We start from the raw sequence: 22795 nt of genomic DNA, 5'->3' as shown, positions 1-22795 counted from the left end.
TCGGTTAAACAATATTTATTTTTTTATTGAAGAAAATTAAAATCAAGAAGACGAAAATGCATATATATATATATATATATATATATATAAACGGATATTAATGAAAGATTTAATTAGAGTGAGGAAATCTTGTTGCATCTTCTTGGTGAATAATAGGACAAATTTGTTATTTAGTGTTAGGAATTTATGTCTAGCTAAGTTGATCGTTTCAAATTTAATTATATTCCTAGTTAGGAGAGAGCCAAGGTTTAAAATGAGTTAATTCAAAAAAAGAAAAATAAATATGTCAAGAAGTAATTCAATATATATCTATAGTTGAAATTTGTTATTTTTTCCGTGATAGTTATTAACACTTAAAATAGTTAAAAGAACAAAAGACGATGTGCTTTAAGTCTTTGACGTGTTAAATAAAATTCAATTACGTCGCATTAAACGGTACAAATTCTCCAGTGTTTCATATGTTTAGGAACTTTTCGTGGTCAAGGATATGAAAAGCTATGTGAAATTATAACTCTGAGATTTGCAATCTGCCATTGAAATTGAAAATTATCAACATTCCACTTGAGCAATGTTGTGTCCTTTCACCTACTAACTTACAATTAATAGTACATATAGGAAGGACTCTTGTGAGCCAGTGGAAGTTAGTAGTGTACAAGTCACTAATCTATCTGAAAGTTTTTGCATTATTTCCCTTTGACTGATAGTTGTTTTCATGAAAATACCCAAGTAGCCCCTCAACCTATGCCCGAAATCCCAGAGACACACTTATACTATACTAAGGTTCTATTATCCCTGAACTTATTTTATATGTAATTTTTTACCCCTTTTTAGCCCACGTGGCACTAGTTCGAAAAAAAAGTCAATCATCGTTGGGCCCACAAGATAGTGCCACGTAAGCTAAAAAGGGGTAAAAAATTATTAATAAAATAAGTTCAGGGGGTAATAGGACCTTAGTATAGTATAAGTGTGTCTCTGAGATTTTGGGCATAAGTTGAGGGGGTACTTGGGCATTATCCCAATGTTTTTTATGAAATAATTGGATTTTTTACATGGAGGTGGGGATTGGTGTGTGGGGTGTTAGTGAAAACTTACAAGATAACAGAAATTACAAGATTACGATTGAAAATGAAATAAAGAAATAAAATCTCTTTAGGCTGAGGCACGGCTGTTTAAGGAGATTCAACCACACTGCAACAAATGTTTTCACCGGTCCAGCAGTAGTCTTCTTTGACTTGTCTCCTCCAGAATACAACAATCTTCACAAAAATATAACTCTACTCTGGACAAGAGTTGAGTTCAAAGCTCCAAAAAAAATATTTTTCTTCGACTAATAAAAACGTTCTTTTTGACTAACTCTTTCACTCTATATTTCTCTTGTATATTGTGTATATAAATCAAATGAAGATCACCACTATTGGAGGTTGGAAAGGAAATATTCCCTTGTCCCTTTAATTTTTACATGTCAATTTTTTAGACACGCCTATTAATAAAATAATGACTGATATAATGAGTTAACCATTTTACTTCTACTAATTAATAGACTGTCGAATATATTTACTCTATACTTTTTAAAGACATTAACTTAATACTAATAAATTGAGGAGATAATAGGAAAAAAGATGTTCTTCCTTGATTTCTCAAAAGCTGACAAGTTAAAAAATAAATCAAATTAGAAAATATTCGACAAATAAATAAAAACAAAGAAATTAATGAGGCGCAATGCTATTTGTGAACTTATCCAACTTCTATCAAAAAAAAATCATTTGCTCTTTTTAAAGAATTTATTTTCTTAAAAAAATATTTTTTGAAAAATTTATCTAATCGACATAAAAGATTTAGAAATATTTTCCTTCCGTACCGAACATATGATGTGAGAGTGAACCGTACATAAAACCAGACAATTGTTCATTGGAGACAAATATAATTGCGAATAACGTTAATGCTAATTTATCCTTAAATAGCCCGTAGCTAAAAATAATAATAAGAATAATAATAATTTGTCATAAATAAAATACCAAGGAATTTTTTCCGTTTATATATCGTTAGATATATATTAATTCTGCTAGACTTCATTTTTTAGAATTAATAAAAACAAGTTAACATATACATCATCAAGATGGCGGATGTTACTAAAATAGACTTAATTAATTTAATTAAATTATCCATGCATTATGTACTTAATAAACAAAATTATAACTTTATTTTTGTATTATAGATAAAATTATATATTCATGGATATACATAGAGTTGTCAATATAAGCTAGTTCATCTCATTCGGGCTGATTTATATAGGTTTTGCGATTTGAATGGTTAGGTTAGGCTAGCTCATTTTTTGTGTGAGCCAGAAAATGATCGATTCAGTCCACAAGTGTGTGGCTACGGACTTAGCAAGGTCAGACCTCTTTTCTTAAAATTATGTTTTTTTTTATAATTAAATTATAATTTAAAAATATTATCATAAATATCGATAAGACAATATTACATAGGGTTAGTGTTACTACTTATTAATCAAATACACAAATAAATGAATTTATGTAATATTTATTAAGTTTGATTTCATGTAAAAACATAAATAGCTAAATAGAAATTTTAATCTAATTTTTTTTTCTAACAACCGTAATAAAAGACAAAAACTATAATAATAGTTCATAGGTTATGATAATCTATGTAGTGATTTCCTAGAAATTTCAGGAATTTTTTTATTTTATATAATATATATTTTATAAAGGAAATTGTATTTAAATTGTAATATTTCAAACTTTAAACAAATTTTGAGTGTAAATTTCCGTTATTTTTAATACTCTATTTCATTTTTATTTTTTGATTAATTATTTGGCCCATGGACCGCTTCCATTCCTTCATATTTCTCAAGTTCCACAAATCAACAGACTTATTCAAGCCGAGTTAAAAATCTCTTTTCTTAAGTGGGCTCGAAAAATCGTAATTCAACCCTATCAAATCACGAGTCATGTCAGATCGGTCCAACAGGCCTAACTCATATCGACAACTCTAGATATACCGAAATAACTCCACAATTTGTCATATTTGGAGTTAATTAGCTGTTGAAATTGGTGTGCATAAAAGCTTATAAATATAGTTATTGAGACTGATTCAATTAGTAAAATATATGTGTATGGAAGTTATAATATATAAAATTTTACTTCAGTCATATAAGATTAAAATTTTAGTGTAAATAATTAATTTCGAAATTAGTAAAATATATGTGTAGGAAAGTTATAATATATTTGTCTTGTTTTTTTTGTATTTTTATGTAATTGGAAATTTGGAATCATCAGCGCATTATTCGGAGATTTGATAGAACAATGATAGAAGTTGAGCACCGTATGCAACAACAACTTGATCAATCTTCTTTTTAAGTGATGTTATATGCATTTTTCACTTATTCTTAATCCCCACAAAAAGACGAGCATTATACTTATTACCTTATATCACCAAAGAATGTGGTGCACGTATAATGTCGATATGAATGAAATGTTTTTAGTTCAATCGGATATTATGGGAAAAAATATGAATCGAATGCTTCTAGTTTAATCAGAGATTATAGAAAAAATAATAATTGAGAGAGCTTTCCTCAAATTGAAACTGCATATGCACATGACCGTACACACATTTCAGATGCGGAGTCTAAAGTTATATATAATTAAAGTTCATACAAAGATAATTGGATTTTAGTCATTTTTGCTTGGACTCTAGTCATGCGTGAATTTCATTTTATATATGACTGAAGTAAGGCAAAACTGACTGAATTTTAGTTATATGTGACTGGAGTTTGAGCGAAAATAAGTAAAGTCAGTTACAAATAATTAACCTTAGCTTCAGCTAGATCTCACTGAAATTCCGACAAAATGACTAAATTTCAATTATATATGACTGAAGCAAGGCAAAACTGATTGAATTTTAGTTATATGTGACTGGAGTTTATGTGAAAATAAGTAAAGTCAGTTACAAATAATTAACCTTATCTTCAGCTAAATCACACTGAAAAATGACTAAATTTCAATTATATATGACTGAAAGTAAGCAAAATTGACTGAACTTTAGTCATGTAGTTGGATTTGAGCGAAAATAACTAAAGTCAGTTACAAGTTGTTAACCTTAGCTTCAGCTAAATCTGACTGAAATTCAGACAAAAATGTCTAAATTTTAATTATATATGATTGAAGTAAGGCGAAACTAACTGAACTTTAGTCATGTGGCTGGAGTTTGAGTGAAAATAACTAAAGTCACTTATAAGTAATTAACCTTAGTTTCAGCCAAATCTGATTGAAATTCAGACAAAAATGACTAAATTTTAATTTTATATAACTGAAGTCAAGGCGAAATTGACTAAACTTTAGTCATGTGACTGGAGTTTGAGCGAAAATGACTACAGTCAGTTACAAATAATTAACCTTAAATTCAGCTAAATCTAACTGTAATTCAGACAAAAAATGACTAAATTTCAATATATGACTAAAGTAAGGCGGAATTGGTTGAACTTTAGTCATGTGGCTGGAGTTTGAACGAAAATAACTTAAGTCAGAGTTACATGTAATTAACCTTAGCTTCAGCCAAATCTGACTGAAATTCAGACAAAAATGACTAAATTTTAATTATATACGACTGAAGTAAAGGCGAAATTGACTAGACTTTAGTCATGTGGTTGTAGCTTAAGCGAAAATAACTAAATACAATTACAAGTAATTAACCTTAAGTTCAGCTAAATCTGTCACGACCCAAAATCACGAGTCGTGATGGCACCTATATTCCCAACCAATAGGTAAGCCAACCAACATATTTTAACAAACTTAACTAACAAGAAGTGAAAAGACAACAATTTCCAAATCTCCAACACTGAGTTCTTATAAGTACGAATGCGGAAAACTGAAAAAAAATACTACCCAAGAAATGGTGTCATGAGTACAAGAGCTTCTAAAATACGATGCAAGTCTGAAACCAAAAAGGCAAATCTAACATAAGGGATATCCTGTCTGAATACTGAATAACAGAATAAGTAAAAGATAGAGGGAGGTGTGGGCCACGGAACAGCCAAGCAGCTCACCACAACTCCAAGACACTCCAAACTCGGACTCAAACTGCTCCTCGAGATGTGCTCCTACTTGGAATCGAATCTGCACCACAAAGAGTGCAACAAGTGTAGTATGAGTACGAAACCACGTGTACTCAGTATGTCTCATTGACCGACCACGAAGAAGTAGTGACGGGAGTTATATAAGAAAATAATTTCTTAGATTGTACAAGTATATATATATATATATATTACACTTACTACTTAAGTTTCATCAATAAAGGAAATCAACATTTAATATTTTCCAAACACCAAACGAAACCTATAGTCATCAAGAATGAATGATGGGATGAAATGCAATGCAATATGATGCCATGTAATGATATGTCTCAGAATACCCAGTACTCACTCAACCGTATATACATGATACTCCTCGGAAATACATCGAGAGTTCATGACCCATGGGGGACTCGCGAGGTCCATATACCGACACGGACGATCTCCACGTGTCTGTGCGGACGATCTCAACGCACTATCATAATATCAAACAATTTTCGCACGGACGGTCTCCACGTTCCCAAATTACAATCTTAACATCTCACCATCCCCAGCACGGACGATCTCCACGTGCCCAACTTATACTCAGTCTCATGTCTATGCATGTGCACAATATTATTTCAATAAAGGGGATGATGATGCATCTCAATCAATCAATATGAACATAATACATAACCACCTCAATTATCACAACTATACGGGTGAATTAAATAAAACACAATCACACAAGGAATCCAAATCAATAATATATCAGCTAATGCCCATATGCTTTGGCATTCTCAAATTCTAATCCACATTCTATAATAGAAATTTTCCTTTTTATAACACCGGTACTCGTACCAATGCCCGTCACACCATTGATACGAGACCACCACTTTTTCCCCCTTACTCCATTGTCTATTTTCATTTTTAATCTTTAATTAGGAAAACGTCCTTCAACAAGTCTAAAAAGTCTTAACATACCTCAAGTGCCAAATTCGTGTCACGAATCTTCAAGATAGTTCCTTCCCTTTTTGCAAAGTTTCTTAATGTTCACGATCTACCAATGATGCAATATTCATAAATAAGCGAGTTTGTAGACATTCATATTATTATATATATATCATAGACCCTAAACTCATTCATATCTCTAATCAAGCGTCAAATCTTGGTATAATTTATATGCCAATTCGTCAAATTTCAAGCCAAGAACTTAAACTTAACCTCTCCAAATACCCTAGATTCAATGCTAAATCATATAATATACACCCAATAATTAATTTCCTATCTCAATATATCAAAAACTAGTATCATAATTTGATAAAATAAATACAAATAAGAATTAATAAAGAAAATCAAGGAATACGATAATGCAGACCACGTTCTTTTTTTTCGTTTTCTTCAAATGGTACTGTCAAATGTCTAACTTGTAAAGGAATATGCATATAATTGCATGAGAACCAATTGTATCCAATGATTAAGCAATCATTGGCCGCCATTATCAAATAAATCCTATGCCACATTATAGTTTAAAAAAAACATTAACTATACATTACACTTTAATCCCCTCAAAATCTTATTTTATTATATTAATGCAAGTGTACCATACAATTACACATAAACCTTTACAAATTTGGATTGATTTACCTGGAGATTAATGTTCTCCGCAGCCGTTGGTCCCTCTCGTCTCCAGGTAGTTTCTAACCTTTATATTTTTTTGTTCTTCTTCTAAAATAACCTAACTGATTTGTTTTAATTATATAGTCAAATGATAAGGGTTATTAAAAAAGAGAATTTGACCCAATTATTATTCAAGTATATTAATTATAATATAGATATATGTATCAACTAAGTACTCCTAGTTATCAAATAGTTTAAAATACCTCTTAAATTTTCAAAAGGAGTCGAACTAGTCCTAGTTCTCAAAACGACCTAGTGGGTCGTTACATAAATCTGACTGAAATTCAGACAAAATGACTAAATTTCAATTTGATATGACTGAAGTAAGGCGAAATTGGCTGAACTTTAGTCATGTGGCTGGAGTTTGAGCAAAAATAACTAAAGTCAATTACAAGTTTTAACCTTAGCTTCAGCTAAATCTGACTGAAATTTTAATTATATAGGACTAAAGTAAGGCAAAACTGACTGAACTTTAGTCACGTGGTTGGAGTTTGAGCGAAAATAACTAAAGTCAGTTACAAGTAGTTAACCTTAGCTTCAATTAAATCTGATTGAAATTTAGACAAAAATAACTAAATTTTAATTATATATGACTGAAGAAAGGCGAAATTGACTGAACTTTAGTCATGTGATTGGAGTTTGAGCGAAAATAACTGAAGTCAGTTACAAATAATTAACTTTATCTTCAGTTAAATTTGACTGATATTCAGACAAAAATAACTAAATTTCAACCAAAGGTGTCAAAAATAAGATAAAAAAGATTGAATGAAATTAGAGTCATATATTACTAATAAAAGTAATTGAACTTCAAATATATGAAACTTCAAAGACTAAAGTTAAATTTGATCAATACTAATTTCAAAACACCTTATTCTAAAGTTGTTAGAATAACCAAAAAAAAGGGCCACAAGTTAAATAGGGATGTCAAAAGACAGATTTGCACTTCTCCAGTCAGGCCCAAATTTGAATATGTTGGATACTGGATCCAAGGCCTGTTTGGACAATGAGGTTGGTATTATTTAGGCCCAATAAAACTGGTCTCCAACCCAATCAGGAACTTTTGGGCTCTCATCTCAAGTTTTTGTTTTCTTGATATTGCACTCTCGTCATATATTGTTTACGTTCTAGATGTCTAATCTAAAGGTATAACACAGAAAATAGAATAGGAGAATCTTGGCATGCTCGGGATGCTCCATATAGCTTGTTGTTTTGACTTTCTTATATGGTTCTAAACGACCTTCATATCATGAATGGGTTTGAGACACTTTGAGTTAAGCTCATTGTTCATTTCTTTACAACACAATCACACAAGATGTATCATAAAATCGAAAGTTTTAAGTCTTATCACTACTCATTATAAAAAAAATAAAATCATGTGTTTAAATCATCAGGTGTAAGAAAATATTGAAGACATAATTAAACAAATAAAAATATATATTTGCTAATAACTTAAACTTATAAATAGTATAGTAGTAATACATTTCAAACAACAATAATAAATAATATATATAGACCACTAAATTCAATAAGTGGAAGCTATTGATAATAAGCAAATTAGATTAGAAGATGGAGGTGGAGGTGGGAGGGCCAATGACATTGAATGCATGTTATGATATATTTTATTAGAATTTGCCATAAAAAATAATAATGAATGTAACTAATTCCCATTTTGAAAGCAACAATTGCAATAAGTATGAGTAGCATACCCAATAACTATGTCAATTACATAGTGGGGTTTGAGAAAAATCTTGAAACTACTATACAAGTCATCATTCAATCAATAACATTTTCATAAGAAAGAAAACATGGTTTGGTGACAGATTATTATTAATGCTCATAAATTTTTTACTAAAAAATTTAAAATATAAAAAATAAACCAAAGAAATTTAACATCTACTATATCATTTCAAAAAGAATCCTTAGCATTAGCTAAAGGCATGGTTTAGTGGTAAAACATGTTTACAACGTTGCTATTTGATTGTGGGTTCGCGGGTTGAGTTTAACTAATAAACACATGAGATCTTTTATATACGATATATTTAAAATATAACAATATATCAGTATAGTCCACATATTAAAATTTAAAAAATAATATGTTTAAGAATTTTACAATCGAAACGAATAGTGTGTATGCAAATCCTGTGGACAAATATGGATAAGCTTTTGGAATTTCTCACATAATACATATCTTCTTCGAATAATTTATAAATATACATTAAATATGCTATTTTATGAGATATTGCTGTGTACTATTGTGGTGGTATTCCGTAAATATTTAAATTATTTTTGCGTTAAATATAAGTTAGGTACTTCTTATAATTTAAATTTACGAGAAGAATTAAAAATTCTACGATAATCGGCCACTATTGCTTTCATTTTTATTTTTTTATGTCCACTAAACATTTAAGAATTATTAATTGTTAAAATGCAAGTAGCAGAATTAAATAAAAAAGTTTTGTTACACTCTACCACGATTCAACAAAGTTTGATGATAAATCATTATTATTATTATATAGTGCTTTAATTAAAAATAACTCCACTACCTACACGTAAATGACTTTAGAGTGTAGACATAATTAGTAATTAAATTAGTATTTTTAATCTTTTAATAATTGATAAATTTTAGTTTTTATGATATTTGATTTTGTATATTTAACATTCAGTTATTTATAGTATGCACTTTGATTTCTTTACCGGTGAATATTCATAAATTTGCATAATAATTATCATTCTACTATATAATTACATAATTTTATATTAAGGTTGTATTGTCATTTCATATATTTCTAAAAATAATTTAAATATAATATATCGTTTACTTGAAGGGATTAAATATACATATTTTAATTAATTAAATAATATATTGCCAATTGCCCAATTACAACTTAAGTAAGATAATAGATAAGATAAAAATGAATATTAACCCATCTGAGTTGTGTTGTAAAAAATAAAAAAATTATTTTTAATATAAGAAGTTTTAAATTCAAGTTCACGATATTAAAAAATAAATTATATATTAAAAATGTCTTTTCTGTCTTTAAGTTTGCGTATATCTTAATTTAATTATATTAAAACAGAAACATAGAACACCAAATTAAAAAAAAATACTTCATGTTTAAGATTGCAGCACGTTATCTATGTATTGACTTCATCTTGAAATTATTTTTATTATTATATTATTGTTTCTCTAAACGTTATTTTTATTATTATATTATAGTTTCTCTAAACGTTAATCTTTTTAAAGTTTTGTTATTAAGCTGATTGACTTCCATAACAACTTGACTTTTTTTCTTATTTTTTTGGTTAATTATAACAACTTGACTTAATACTCTGTTTGGCAGCTAAGATAAGGTGTAATTAAGATGGTTCCTTCTGTCTATTTGTTTTCGAATACTTTTAAGCTTTTTTCAATAAATTAAAATATTTACTTCAAAATTTAATTTTAAAAAGTTAAAGTATTTGAGGAAAGGCTCAAAATAGTTCCTCGTCTTTGGATTAAAGCTCAAAAGTGATTCTTGATTTTTTATATGAAGCACTTATAGTCTCTCATATTTGCGATATTGGTACATTTACTTTCCTCCCCTAAAAATATTTTAAAAAGTTAGTACTTATTTGTTACCTAGAGAAGCAGAGTCAGCGTCAGCACTTCCATTAAAAGTGGAAAATTTGTTATTAAGCTGATTCAATGTGTACTTTGCATTCTTCAAAAATCATTAATCAAATAATTAATTGGATTTAAAAAGTGACAGTTAAAAATAAAGGGTAATATAGGACCTAAAGGTAGACAGCAAGAGTATTTTAGGACTAATAGATGGATGGAAGGTAATTTTATACCATTTTTAATAGTTTAAGGGTATTTTAGGTCCTTTTCCGTACAAATAATGTGACTTGACATCTTAATAGGAGAGAGATAATGTAATTTTTATGTCAAGTATAATTTGAAGAAAATAGATAAAGTTGAGTAATATTATAGTCGTAAAACAAAATCAAACGGCAGCATACAAAATCAGGGTACCCACCAACACCACACACATATTACACCGCCGTTACTTTCACATAGTCACATCACAATTTCTCTCACTTACACACTATAAATACATGAACAACCCACTCACTGCCTGGCACCTTAATAACCTCTTCATAAAACTCTCCTTTAATTCTCCTTTATTATGAAATTTCTACCTGAATTCGCTTTATGTTGGGGCGGTGCAACCATCACCCCAACAGCGATCAACGCCGCTATTCCTGAAGATGAGAGGAATAGCGGCGAAGCGACGATTCCCTCCGCTGTGGGCAGCGGAAGGGGGAGAAGGATAGTAAAATCCAGAAATGGAGCGAATTGGAAACCGGGGCTTCGAGTAATAGCAGAAGAAAGAGTGATGTCTGATATTGTTGTTGACCGTAACGGTAACGGAGGAGGAAGAAACGAACGTGCTGTTGTTCCTCCGTCTTCCTGCGCCAAATCTGCTGCTAAAATTAAAGCTAAATCGATTTCTAGATCTAAATTATCACCTAGACACGGCGACGATTATTGGTATGTAATTTAATCACATTGAAAAAAATTCTCTCTCTACAAGGAAGGAATTTTTAGCTAATTTTTGTGGATTTCTTTTTGGCAGGAAATCGGCAGGTCCGATGGCCGTGCCGGCGTTTGCTCCGACGGCATTTTTATTCTGAGATTTGTAATTATGTTATAGTATATATGAATGAATGAATTGTGAATATAAGTGATTCATATTTTCGGAATTTTGGAGTATATATTTTCTCCTTTTTTGTTTTATCTTTTGTACTAATGTTAATTGAGATCATGGAATAGAATTATTCGTTTTTATTAGAATCAGTATGTAGAACTGTTTATGTTGGATTATTTTTGTATAAATTTTGATGAATCAGATCGGGCTAAGAAAAGAACCAAAAAAAATCTGTGCGATAAAATTTCAAATCTTAAATAAGTCAATTATACGTGAACTGTACTTAGATTTTTCAAAAATTATCTTTTTATCTTGACAAGTTAAACGTAAATTTCCCCAAAAAGTAACATTTCAACCTAACATTTAATATTGATAAAGGTTAGCTTTAGTTCATATATAATTTGCACACAATACACCACTAAATATTTCAGTCATTTTGATATTTCGATTATACAATACTATAATATAAAAGTATAGTAAATCATATTATTTCACTCGAAAGTTATCATAGAGATTTTATTAACTCCAGACAAACTTAACTATTACAATCAAATAAAGAGGGTGTTTTCCCTTTAGCTTTTAACTTAAAAGTTGGTAAAATTATAAAAATTATTTTTTAAAAGTTAAAAGTTAGAAATAAGTATTCTTACTTTCGTTTTAACTTGAAAATCTCTAAAGTTTGACTTTAAAATATAATTTTTTTAAAAAAAATCAACTTAAGCCAAACAAGCCCTAAATAACTTGAAATGTTGACATACGTACATAGTATGTAATATTCATATATGAAAATTTGAACGGTATTTTTTTAATTTTTCATTCGGTGTTTGGAATCCACATTGAAGCTTCAACTAAATTTGGACAACAGAATTTTCTCCTTATCCAAGACTGCACCACAAACCATATTGATAAAATTTGAATTGTATTAAGTATTCCATATTTAGTAAATTATGGTAATCCCCACGTTGCAATTGGGCGTTTGTCTTTGTTAATTGCCACTTGATTGTATTATTTATTAGTTACTCTAAATTTCGAATATCAAATAATTATAAAAATAAATTAATAAAAGCGATCTTCTATATCTAATTACTTATAAAGAAAAATAATTTTTTTCATTTGAGCTTTTCCTTGTACATATATTTTACGAAACATAAACATCACACACATGGATAAATAATTCGATAGCTATCGATCGGATAACCGAATTCTAAAAATTAAATTTGTGAGAAACTGAATAAGACAATTTGAGATGCAATATTAATATGAACACACAGTAGATTCTATTTTTGATATTTTTGCTTGTTAAATTAGAAGCAGTGTGAACAGAATTTTCTAGAAACAGATTAAGTAGAGTGGAGCCACAAATTGTAAATGAGATAATTAGTGAATAGTGATTATCATCACGTGATGGCTAGTTACGTTTTTTGTGGTGAAAATGAAATTGAATTTCCCTCAAAACCATGGCATTCAGTAGAAGCACATTCATTTATTAGATTTTTATCTCAATTTTTTTCTTACAATTTTGAAATCTATCTAACCAAAAATAATTTGGGCCCCAAAGAAATTGGACAGGTGCTACTACAAAATTTATGAATGATGCTGACAAATTAGAGTCATCAGGTTTAAATTCATCACATAAATAGAAAGGTCATGCTAGCTATGGATGTCTACGGTATCAATGACGGATCTGATATTTTTATTGAAAGAATTTGAAAAATAAAAATAGAGTATCTATCATTTAAACTCGAAATCTTGAGGTGAATTTTGAAACTTCTAAAGCATTGAGTTAAATGGTGTTTAAGGGATTCAATGTAGTTCTTTTAGGGCAGTAGGATGAATATTCTCATCTATTCCTAGATCTACCCCTATTTGATAAAAAAATATTCTTTATAAAATATATTTTCTTGAAAATGTTTTTACAAGAAAAAAGGAAGTGAATTTCTTTTTTTTTTTTGTGTGTTTGATACGTTATCAAAAAATATTATTCAAAAGATATTTATATATAATCAAGATATAAATATTATAGGAGGTGGTTGGGAGATACGGGTATGGGGTGGGGTGAATGGGGTCCACGGGTGAGGCGAAGATGAAGCATGTTATGAAAGGGTGAAAAGAGTTCCATCAATGTGGGAACGTCTCTTATGAAATTTGTTTTCTTTACTTTCATTAGGATCATTATATTTCTCAATTCTTAAAAATAAAAAATAAAAAAAAGTTGTTTTTCTAAATGAAAAAAAATTAACCAAACGATATTTTTTAAAAATACCTTCCTCACTAATTATATCAATTCATTGAAGACATAACATGCCCCAAAAATAACAAACCTTTTTTTTTTAATAAGAAAGAGAATTACAAGTGAGAAACTAAAAAGTCATCAACAAGATAAAAATTCAAATAATCAATCGACGAAGTTATTAAAATTCACCTTATATACGTTATTCAAATCCGACTCGGATATATTGTCTCTACGAAATTCCTTGTACCATAGTCCATAAAAATATAAAACTAATTTACCAATGTCAAATGCATTATATATGTAACAAACATAACTTGATCTAAAATAAGAAGATATGCTCCAAAATATCTTTACATGTTATATCTATATCCTAAGTGGTCTTCACATTTGTCTTCAATATGTCAACTTGCACCTTTTGCATAAAAGAAAACATAAATTCTCCTGCAATTATTGTACGTAAAGATGATTTACACAGTTAATTTGAGTACTTTCTAAAGACACAAATTGACACAAAAAAATAGAAATATTCGTCCAACATGTCAATTTTGTGTCTTATATGACGTCCTACATGTATTATGTCATTTAAAATACGTGTGTCTACCTGTTCTATTTTATATAATTTTAAGTGTTTACTCATGCAAACTCAAAATTGAAAGACATGATAATTGACATAAAAAATAAACACATTCGTCCTACATGTTAATTTTATGTCTTACATGACGTCCTACGTGTATTATGTTATTTAGGATACGTGTGTCTACCTGTTCCTTTTAAGTGTTTACTTATGCAAATTCAAAATTGAAAGACATGATTATTCGTTGAATCTAAATTTAGAGTCATGTTTATGTATTACGCCTAAAAAGTTTGAAGCCAAATTCATTACTCAAGATCGGAGTGTCATGAAGAAAAATTAAATTGGGCTTTGGGCCATCCATCTGTATGTCTTATCCAACAAAGATGACTATTCTGAGCCCAGTGAAAAAAAAGAACATAAGAAGAGTCCAACAACAACTTAAAAAGGCCTTTTAAGAAAGAGGCCTAAGTAATTTCCCAGAAAAGATGATAAGTTTCAATTCAAATATGTATCATAAAATAAGAGTAACTTACAAAAATGACTATAGTTATTATAATTTTTCCATAAAATAATAGAAAATTATGCAGAATAGTTAATATTTAGTCTATGTTAGGTATTATAGTTACAGTTTAAGAAAAATGTAATTCGCGGCTACATTTTTTCTAATTTTTGCTATTTGCTTAATTTGTATCATCCGTTTGATTTTTATAAATGTAGAATTTGTATAATTCAGCTTCTAATTGTATAAATTCATGATTTTGTATATATTTACCTTAGCTATTTGTATACGATGTGTGGAAAAAAAATTACCTCGTTTTTTATACTGGCAAGTGAAATATATAACCATAATTCTGAAAAATTCCTAAATGTACAAATATAAATTTTGTGTAATCACAAGCGAAATATATAAACACGCATAAATACACAAACCACAATCTCCATATCAAACAGAACTATAACTATGAAGCGCAATTATTAAAACTGCAGTTATAGAGCTTTATTATTTCTATTATGTTTGCTTTTGTGAAATCTTCTCATATAACAATTAGTTTACGATAAATATAGTCATGTTTTTATTTACATAAAAAAACAAAAGCCGTATAAAATATACACTGACTATATAATATAGCTTGTTCAAAGTCATAAAAATTATACATTATTTATACAATATATCTTACCTATATATGAGTTACATATTGACAATAAATTATGATACACTCGAAAAACTAAATATAGATTAATTATACATAAAATATACATTTTTTTTATATATCAAGCATCTTTCTTGCTAGGTGAATAATCAATAACAAACGAAGACCGTTAAATGAAATAGAGCTACCTTAACTTACAGTTCATGACACAATGTTATTGCATGCATTTACTAATGTAAGTATAGATTTGCAGGCTAAAACATAGATGATCGTACTAATAATGAAGAAACTCATAAGTAGTGTAACGACCTGTTTAGTCGTTTTGAGCAGCAGATTTTATTTCTGGAAAAACTGGCTGGGACGACGGAACCCACGACGGACCGTCATGGGCACGACGGACCGTCGAGGGTGTCTCATTTCAAAACACTTAGAAATTCTGAAAAATGGGTACTGAAATCGACTCTCTGAACTTCGTAACGGAATGGCAGGACGGACCGTCACAGACTCTTCAGATAATTGAGTCTCTGAACTCTGTGACGGAGCAGCAGGACGGACCGTCGCAGGCACGACGGCTCGTCACAGGCTGCGTAATCCCAGGCAGAGTCGGATTTCTTTAATGTTTTAAGGGACGTTTTTGACTATTCCGGCTTATAATTATAAAGTTAGTGGTTTAATATTAATAACTCAATTACTTGGGGGCTAAAAGAGGTAACCTTGAGTAAATTAGTGGGTTATTATTGCCATCTTTTATTCTTAATTATATGCTAATTAGGGTAAAAGAAAGAGGGTTTGAATAAGAAAAAGAAAAGAATAGAAAGAGAGAGAGAGAGGGGATCGAACGAGAAAGAGGAGAAACGAGAAGAAGAACAAAGCTTTGGGAACTTGCTTGCTTGATTTCTAATCTTCGGTGGAGGTAGGTTATGGTTTTTATACTATTCGTAGTAAACTCTTAATAGCGAATGATATGTATTGGGTAGTGTTGTAAACCCTTCTATATGCTTAATTATGTGTTTGCATGTTGTGATGATATAATTGTGATGAAATAAGCATGATGAAGCTATTGAATCCTAAATCTTGAAAAAGAACCCTAATCTACTTTGTTAATGATGATGCCTTGGTATAAAAGAAGGCTTGATGAACGAAAGTAGTGAGATTAGGGGATCGGGTGCCACGTTCCGGTACCAGGATAGTATATGAGGATCGGAGTGTCACGTTCCGACACCAGGATAGTATATGGATCGGGTGCCACGTTCCGGTACCAGGATAGTATATGAGGATCGGAGTGTCACGTTCCGACACTAGGATAGTATATGGATCGGGTGCCATGTTCCGGTACCAGGATAGTATATGAGGATCGGAGTGTCACGTTCCGACACCAGGATAGAATATGGATCGGGTGCCACGTTCCGGTACCAGGATAGAATATGGATCGGGTGTCACATTCCGACACCAGGATAGAATGAGGATCTGAGTGTCACGTTCCGACACCAGGATAGTATATGAGGAGCGGAGTGTCACGTACCGACACGAGGGGAATAAAGATAATGAATCTTGAAAAATGATAATATATTCAATCTAATGAACCTAATTCCCAAATGAGTATGACGAGGAGGCGGGAGTCCTCGTTGATGTGCTTGGTGTTGTAACCAAGGGTTATGGTAACTGTAAATGCTGCATGCTAAGGATATTAGTTGATTTTATGATGTTATCTGATATATTCTGTTTTCTATTTTGAGTTGGTCGATGATACCTACTCAGTACTTGTGTTTGTACTGACCCCCTACTTTTATGTTTTCTTCTTTGTTATTTGTGGAGTGCAGCAAATGTGCCATCGTCTTCAACTCAACCGCAACTCTAGCCAGTCTTCATTACTCCGGATATCAGGGTGAGCTAATGCTTCTAGCTTGGACTGGATCTTCCTCTTCATGTCTTGATGCCTTGAACTTCCGGCATGGACTAGCTTTTACTTATTTTAGTTTCTTAGAATACTCTTAGTTTAGTAATTTGAAGTAGATGTTCTTGTGATGATGACTTCCAGATTTTGGGGATAATAATAGTTGTTGAGTTTTTAGAAGTTATTGAATTGGGTTTTATTAATGAGTTTAAGTCTTCCGCATTACATTCTGTTGATATTATATTGAAATGTTAAGGTTTAGATTGGTTGGTTCGCTCACATAGGAGGGTAAGTGTGGGTGTCAGTCGCGGCCCGATTTGGGTCGTGACAAGTAGGCCATTTTGATCAACTTTTAAGTCAATTCAAAAGGATTCTTAATTTGCTCTTGAAACATCAACACAAGTTTGTGTTATTTATTTTAGGGAAAATACCCAAGTACCCCTCAACCTATGTTTGAAATTCCAGAGACACACTTATACTATACTAAGGTCCTATTACCCCCCTGAACTTATTTTATATGTAATATTTTACCTCTTTTTAGCATACGTGGCACTAGTTCGGAAAAAAAAAGTCAACCATCATTGGGCCCACAAGATAGTGCCACGTAAGCTAAAAAGGGGTAAAAAATTATTGATAAAATAAGTTCAAGGGGGTAATAGGACCTTAGTATAGTATAAGTGTGTCTCTGAGATTTCGGGCATAGGTTGAGGGGGTACTTGGGCATTATCCCTTTATTTTATAATGAACATGTTTCGTGAAAAGTTATGACCGCGATGATAACTAATATAAATCTGAAAAAGATGGAAAAAATAACAGAAAAATATCATCAATTTATATAAAAAACTATTATTACTACTATATCTAGTTGAGAGCAACTTTGGAGAGCAAACTCAATAAGAAACTATATAATATATATCTATATAATCATATAAATTTTGTACAACTAGGACAGACAAAACTTATAGAATGCTATAAAATCTATTTGGTCCTAAGTTGGATCTAGTGGATGCTATGAAACCAAAACCAAATTAAACAACATAAATGTTTAAGGATCTATAAACTAACTCTTCTTCTTTAAAAATGTTACATTACCTTTATTCATAGGTTTACATAGTGGAAGATAGAAAACTTTCATGGCAAGATCTAATAAGATTGATTAAGGGTCATACTAGGGACCATGGCTAATGTTACATTTTATATTTATTTTGTTCGTGACTCGTAAAGTTAGAAATATTATTTTATTTATTTTTATTCAATTTCGTATCATTTACATAACTGTTATTATTTTCATTGTTGTTGATATTATAGGCGCTAACCTTTTAATGTGGGTATTTTACTTTAATAATTTTATAATGTATTTTTTTTACTTAATAATTTAGTCATTACCAATTTTATATATTTTTTGTAGAACTTCTAGTGAGGAGGAATTATGAATTTAAATTTTATCAAATCTTTTCGCATCTAGAATTTTCCTCACTATTTTTCCTTTTATGAGAAGAATATTTATCCTCAAATTAATTTTTGTCTATTTTTACTCCCTCTATAACATTAATATCCATAAAATCCTTCAACAAAAATCAGAAAAATATTTTTTTACAAGAAAGAATATTACTTCTCTTAAAAAACAATCCATCTTATCATACTTTTACATGAAAAATAAAACCCATCTTCTTATTCATTCATATACTAATTAATGAGACATGAATTAATCATTATGGATATAAAGACCAATAACAACTAGATTCAGAATTTTTTTTAACACCTTAGAAGATTTTTTAATAAATGAAGCAAGAAGTCGATTTATAATATACTAAAGTGGTAGTTTAACTACATTTTAAGTAATTAATTGTCTAGACAAAATAATTTCATTATTCTTCTTGTTTTTTAACTCAATGGTATTATTGTAACTAGTTTAGGTTAGTTTATTTACTATTTTAAATAGTAGAAACTAGAATTTATTTTATTAATCAGTTTTTGAAATAAAGATTTGATGTTTAGGTTCCTTTATGAGTTTGAGGTCACCTACTTATTTCTTCAATTAAACCCTTTTGGTTAATTGGGTAAATTTTTTCTTATATGTATTTAATTTATCTTTTTTTCTTTTAATTATTGTGAAAACACTTTATAGTGATAAAATATTGAATATCATCTATCATGCCAGGATCATGGAGGTTTTTCCCAAATCTTGTAAATGCTCTCTTATATGGCTTAGCGTTGAACAAAAGAAACACAAACGATTTTCATTTCGATTCACGATTATTATTAAAATCTCACCGGAAAAAAAAAAGCATCAACGATGATGAAGAATTTAATTGGTGGTCCATACGATCCTCAAACGGTAAACTTTGGCATTATTTGATCTCTTTATTATTATCTCATTGGAAAATTTTATTTTCATACTATCGTTTCTTTATTTTTTGCTTCATTGACTTTATTATTATGGTACCTTTCTTCCCATTTTTTGATGTGATATATTTTAAATTTTTATCGTCTCATTGTCTCCATATTATCGTGGATTATAATTACTATATATTTGATTGAAATTTTTTTCTACATTACTACGATTAAATTAGGGTCCAACTTCTTACAAATTTTAGATCAGCCAAAAATTTCAGAATTATTTTAATTGAAGCATGATAATTATATTTGCTTTTTTGCATATTTACTCTAGAATTAGTTTCTTTAGTTATGACGTTTTGAGTATTGTTTACATATTTAGATAAATAACATATAATTTGACATTTCTCTATCAAAAAAAGTAGATAGTTTTATGAAATAATAACTGTAAATTAGGTATATAGCATTTTATGTAGTCATATTTTCAAGTTATGACATAAGAGTTTGATTTGCGTTGTATAACATTTAATATATCAAGTCATTTTTATAAATAATAATGTGCTAATAGTAAGTTAGTAACAATAATTTATACAAGTGCTTGAGAGTTTGGTATGGATATAAAAATGGTAGATGTTCCTGAATATTCTATGCATGCTAATTTTATTTTATAACTTGTTTGTATGAACAAAAAATGAAATATTTTATGATAGCAAAAGTTGTTGATATCTCTGCTTATCCGTCTGGTTATAGATTTCTCAAATAATATTTGAAGAAAAATTTATCAAATAGTGTTTGTTAATATATTTTTGGCAAATTTTTTAAATTTCCAAATACTAATTTTTTTAGTACTTGGGTCAAATCTCATTATTTGAGATCTTTTGAAATTTGAAAATTTACACCAAATTTTTATCTTTAAAAAAACACCCTCTATACTAGTTGTTTGCGTTGAATTCTATAATTTTTTACATCATAAACACCAAAATAGTGATCAAATATTCGGTGAATATGAAAGTGATGATATGACCGTTGATGAAAATGATGAACAATCGATTCAGGGTAACAAAGTCATGTGCATTGTCTAATTCACAATGTATGAAATGATGTTTGTTGCACTCACTCCAAACTACTACATCTTCAGTGTCATGGACACTATTTGTTATATGTTGCAACGAAGATCCAGTTGACTTGTAGAACAAATTTATGATTAGTTTTTAAAAACTTAAAGGTATAAATCATACTTTTTTCTAAAAAAGTAAGATACATTTCCCAAATACTATGGCCAACGACATGGTGAAATTTCACCAAATAATATTTGCCATGAATATTTTGAAAATTTATGGTCAAACGCTAGCTAAATTTGGGATGAACATTGGCCAAAATATTATTAATCTTAAAACACCCCATTACTGGATTAACTAAACATAAATACACCCTGATCACTTTGATCTTGCAATATGAGTAAAATACACCAATAATTTCACGCCAAATTTAAAAGTGTTTTCAATATTTTTCTCAATTTTTTATTTAAAGATTCATATTTTTCCATTAATTTAAGATTACTTACTATGTCATATGATATATTAGAATATATCTAAATTTAATCAGTCAAATAAAATAATCTTTTGAAAATGTCAATAATCTAGAAACAAAAATAAATAAATATTAAAATTCAATAATTTTTTCAATATTTCTTTATTATTTTTGACAAAACATAGGAGTAAAGACTAAAAAGAAAACACTTGTTCAATTCTTACACAAGAAAACCAAAACCTTCTACAATGTTATTTGTACCTCGTACCATCTTCCATTAAGCATACATTTTGCTGCTTGACAAACAACACAGAAAAAAAAGAGAATTTATGTTATTGGATATGTGAATTATCTTTTCTTTATGATCGGAAATAAGTTATTTCATAATTAATTATTTTAGAATTAGTTATATTGAAATGATTTATCTATCAATGTATATGAGATAACTTATCATACCAGTATGATATAAATGCTGGATAAGTTATCTTAAACATGACAACTAAACAAGATAGAAATTTTTTAATCTCATCACTATTTTTTTATTCTATGACTATTTTTTATCTCTCGGACCAAACGTTCCTTAAATCGATTGTATTCCATTGCAAAAGGAACAAAAAATATTCCTCGTCTAGGCGAAGAGGTACAATAGAATTCTCTTGGATTAAAAAAACAACCTTAAGTTGATAAAATACTTTTAAAATTTTTTCATGTATTTATTTTTTATATTTTAAATTTGTTACTAAAAATTTTTGATTCTACCGCGACGTAGAACACATCTTATAATTTTGGGGAGCGCGGGATTCAGATAATGAACTTTGGAACTCCCTCCAACTTAAGATATTTTCCCTCCAATTTAAGTTTCAAATGACGGTTTTACCCCCAATTTGTTTTACCAAAATGTCCCTATGATCTTTACTTTTTTAATTATTTTTCAAGATCCATTTTACCAAATGACAAAAATAACCCTCTCTTTGTTTCAGAAAAATAATTACCCTCCGGGCAGATGGTTCTAAAGAAAAGTCTTTAAATATATAAATTAAATGTTACTTTTGATCTTTTGATTATTCTTGAGAAAATATAAAGTATTAAGAATTTCATTAAAAAAAATAAATGAAGAAATTTTTTTTTTTATATCAAATTTATTGAATTTTGAATAATTTATTTATTTTAAACTATGAAAAAAGTCCTAATAATTTACTTAATATTGAGCTAAAAAACCCTATGAAAAAAGTCTCAATAATTTTGAACAATTCATTTATTTTTAACTATGAAAAAAATCCTAACAATTTAGTTAATTTATATACTCTTTAAGAAAAATACTTAGGTATATAAATGAAATGTTATTCCACAATTATCTTTTTGATTGTTCTAAACTATTTCCCTTGAAAAATTTAAATGTTAAAATTCTTATTAAAAGAAAGGGTAAATAAGAAAAATGTCAACAATTCTTTTTAGTTTTAAAATCTTATTTCTTTAAAATTATGAATCTCAACAATTTTTAATTGTATTTGACTAGAACTAGAAAGAGTAATTATATTTACTTTGCCCAAATTATTTTTCTACTTGAGATCTATTAATAATGATAGCAAGTTAGCTAATACTTACTATATATTTTGGATCAAATTTAACTTTAAAAATAT

General features: G+C 29.1%; 1 protein-coding gene and 1 long non-coding RNA gene across 2 annotated transcripts; one reads left to right on the top strand and one right to left on the bottom strand.

Moving 5' to 3' along the window:
- Window positions 1-4837: 4837 nt before the first annotated feature.
- Window positions 4838-6788, bottom strand: LOC138337142 (uncharacterized). The gene is made up of 3 exons (XR_011210568.1): window positions 6713-6788; window positions 6050-6125; window positions 4838-5132 (listed from the first exon to the last, which is right to left on the bottom strand). It is a non-coding gene; the product is annotated as an uncharacterized lncRNA (long non-coding RNA).
- A 4052-nt stretch (window positions 6789-10840) lies between these two features.
- LOC101268883 (uncharacterized) lies at window positions 10841-11582 on the top strand. Its single transcript, XM_004243387.4, has 2 exons — window positions 10841-11279; window positions 11365-11582. Exons 1-2 carry the CDS (start codon window positions 10915-10917, stop codon window positions 11420-11422), a joined length of 423 nt encoding a protein of 140 aa, XP_004243435.1. The 5' UTR covers window positions 10841-10914; the 3' UTR covers window positions 11423-11582.
- The last annotated feature ends 11213 nt before the right edge of the window (window positions 11583-22795 follow it).

This window comes from Solanum lycopersicum, chromosome 7, assembly GCF_036512215.1.
Source record: "Solanum lycopersicum chromosome 7, SLM_r2.1".
Taxonomy (NCBI): Eukaryota; Viridiplantae; Streptophyta; class Magnoliopsida; order Solanales; family Solanaceae; genus Solanum; species Solanum lycopersicum.
The sequence above is the reverse complement of the archived record's forward strand: the minus strand, read 5'-3'. Positions and strand labels throughout refer to the sequence as shown.

What these genes read in the sequence shown, in the direction of transcription:
- LOC101268883 (XM_004243387.4), top strand. Translation starts at nt 10,915, where the DNA reads ATGAAATTTCTACCTGAATTCGCTTTATGTTGGGGCGGTGCAACCATC. An exon ending in AGACACGGCGACGATTATTG is followed by an intron (nt 11,280 to 11,364) that starts GTATGTAATTTA and finishes TCTTTTTGGCAG; the next exon opens with GAAATCGGCAGGTCCGATGG.